Here is a 1,502-nt window from a genome sequence, read left to right on the forward strand (position 1 = left end):
AACTACAATGTGTTAGAGAGAGCATGTTACCTAAACTATAAAGTACATGTGATAGCTAGCTCCAGAGTCCATGTAAGTGTTGTCGGGTAGTGACTGAACAGACATAGCTTGAAACACAGAAGCTAAGTCGGTGAATTGTGAACTAGATTAGACATGACCACCAAAAGAAAATCCACTGAAGGGCTGCTGCGAAGCCCCATGAAACTGTTGAAGAGGCTTCCTGAAGTACTACTGAGAAGGTTGTTCGGGAGCTTAACCGAGATTGGTGTTTGCTGGCGCAATACTCACTGCATGGTGCATCTGCAGTAAGGACATTTGATGCAAACCAAGAGACTGCGTAGGCAGGAGCTGCGCATGATGAATCTTTAAATGCGGGTTGAGGAGCAACTACTGAGGGGATGCTATGGGCAGTAAGCTCGGATTTGGCTGTCGAGTGTGGTACGGTTGTTAATGCAAGGTCGAGTGGCCAACAGAAGTGTGTCTGAAGGCAGCAGTAGGCTGATGAGCTGGTGCATTACCTAAAATTCCAATGAAATTAGCCTACGGTTCCATGTAATTCCCATGATAATTATTTTTTAAGGAGTTTTTAGACTTTTTCCATCTATTCTTTGATCTTCCCGAGTTGTTGGAGGAGGAAAAAAGAGTCACACATTAAGACATAGGCAAGTCAAAAGTAGCATCAGAAGCCACCTCTCGAGATTCATGCAATAAAATCATGTTTTTGGCCACGAGAAAAGATGGAAGAGGCTTCATGTTGGTGATGACATCAACAATGCTATGATATGAGGGTGGTAATTGATGCAAGATTTGCATCACAAGCTCGATTTTGGTGATTGTAGAGTCAATATCTTTGAGATCATTAGATAGATTTTTTATTGTGTGGCAAAATTCGATGATGGAGCTTGAACCCTTCTTTGTGTTGCAGAATTGATCTTGTAATTGTAGCATACGAGACATCTTCTTGTTGTGAAAAATTTCATCCAATTTGACCCAAAAATCTTTGGTGGTGCAATCGTCGCTAGAAATTATTTGGTGCAACCTGGGATCACATGTGCTATAAAACCAAGATTTAATCCATGCATCAATAGAATACAATTCTTCATCATCATCCCCAGTAGAAACTAATTTCCCAGAAATATGACTATAAGGCAAAGTTCCTCTACTCATATTTGAGAAATTTGACGGCATAATTTGTATTTCGGCCCATCAACATTCAGTTTAAAGCTAAATTGATTGTAAACATTAGTGAGTGTGCATACAAGACTCAGTTTCAATGGGGTATTAGTAGAGGAGGATTCATGAATCGACATTAGGTATTATACCTTGAAGCTAGACCAATAAAAAAAATCAAGGGAAGGAGTTGTAACAATACAACAGATAAGGACTGACAGAAAAGAGTACAAGACGGCTGGGAATGGGCAGTCAGTGGCCGGAGAGTGATCGGAAAAAGGGAAGAAAAGTTGATAGAATGCAGTAGTAAGTAGGAAGAGTAATCAAAAGAA

At 40.3% G+C, this 1,502-nt stretch overlaps 1 protein-coding gene across 1 annotated transcript; it reads right to left on the reverse strand.

The window, feature by feature from the left end:
- Positions 1 to 651: 651 nt before the first annotated feature.
- Positions 652 to 1,188, reverse strand: LOC111878578 (uncharacterized). The gene has a single exon (XM_023875099.1). The coding sequence runs from the start codon at positions 1,186 to 1,188 to the stop codon at positions 652 to 654; it is 537 nt and encodes a 178-aa protein (XP_023730867.1).
- Positions 1,189 to 1,502: the final 314 nt, after the last annotated feature.

This window comes from Lactuca sativa, chromosome 4 (genome assembly GCF_002870075.4).
Source record: "Lactuca sativa cultivar Salinas chromosome 4, Lsat_Salinas_v11, whole genome shotgun sequence".
Classification (NCBI taxonomy): domain Eukaryota; kingdom Viridiplantae; phylum Streptophyta; class Magnoliopsida; order Asterales; family Asteraceae; genus Lactuca; species Lactuca sativa.

Coding starts and splice junctions, on each gene's coding strand:
- LOC111878578 (XM_023875099.1), bottom strand. CDS start 1,188: ATGCCGTCAAATTTCTCAAATATGAGTAGAGGAACTTTGCCTTATAGT.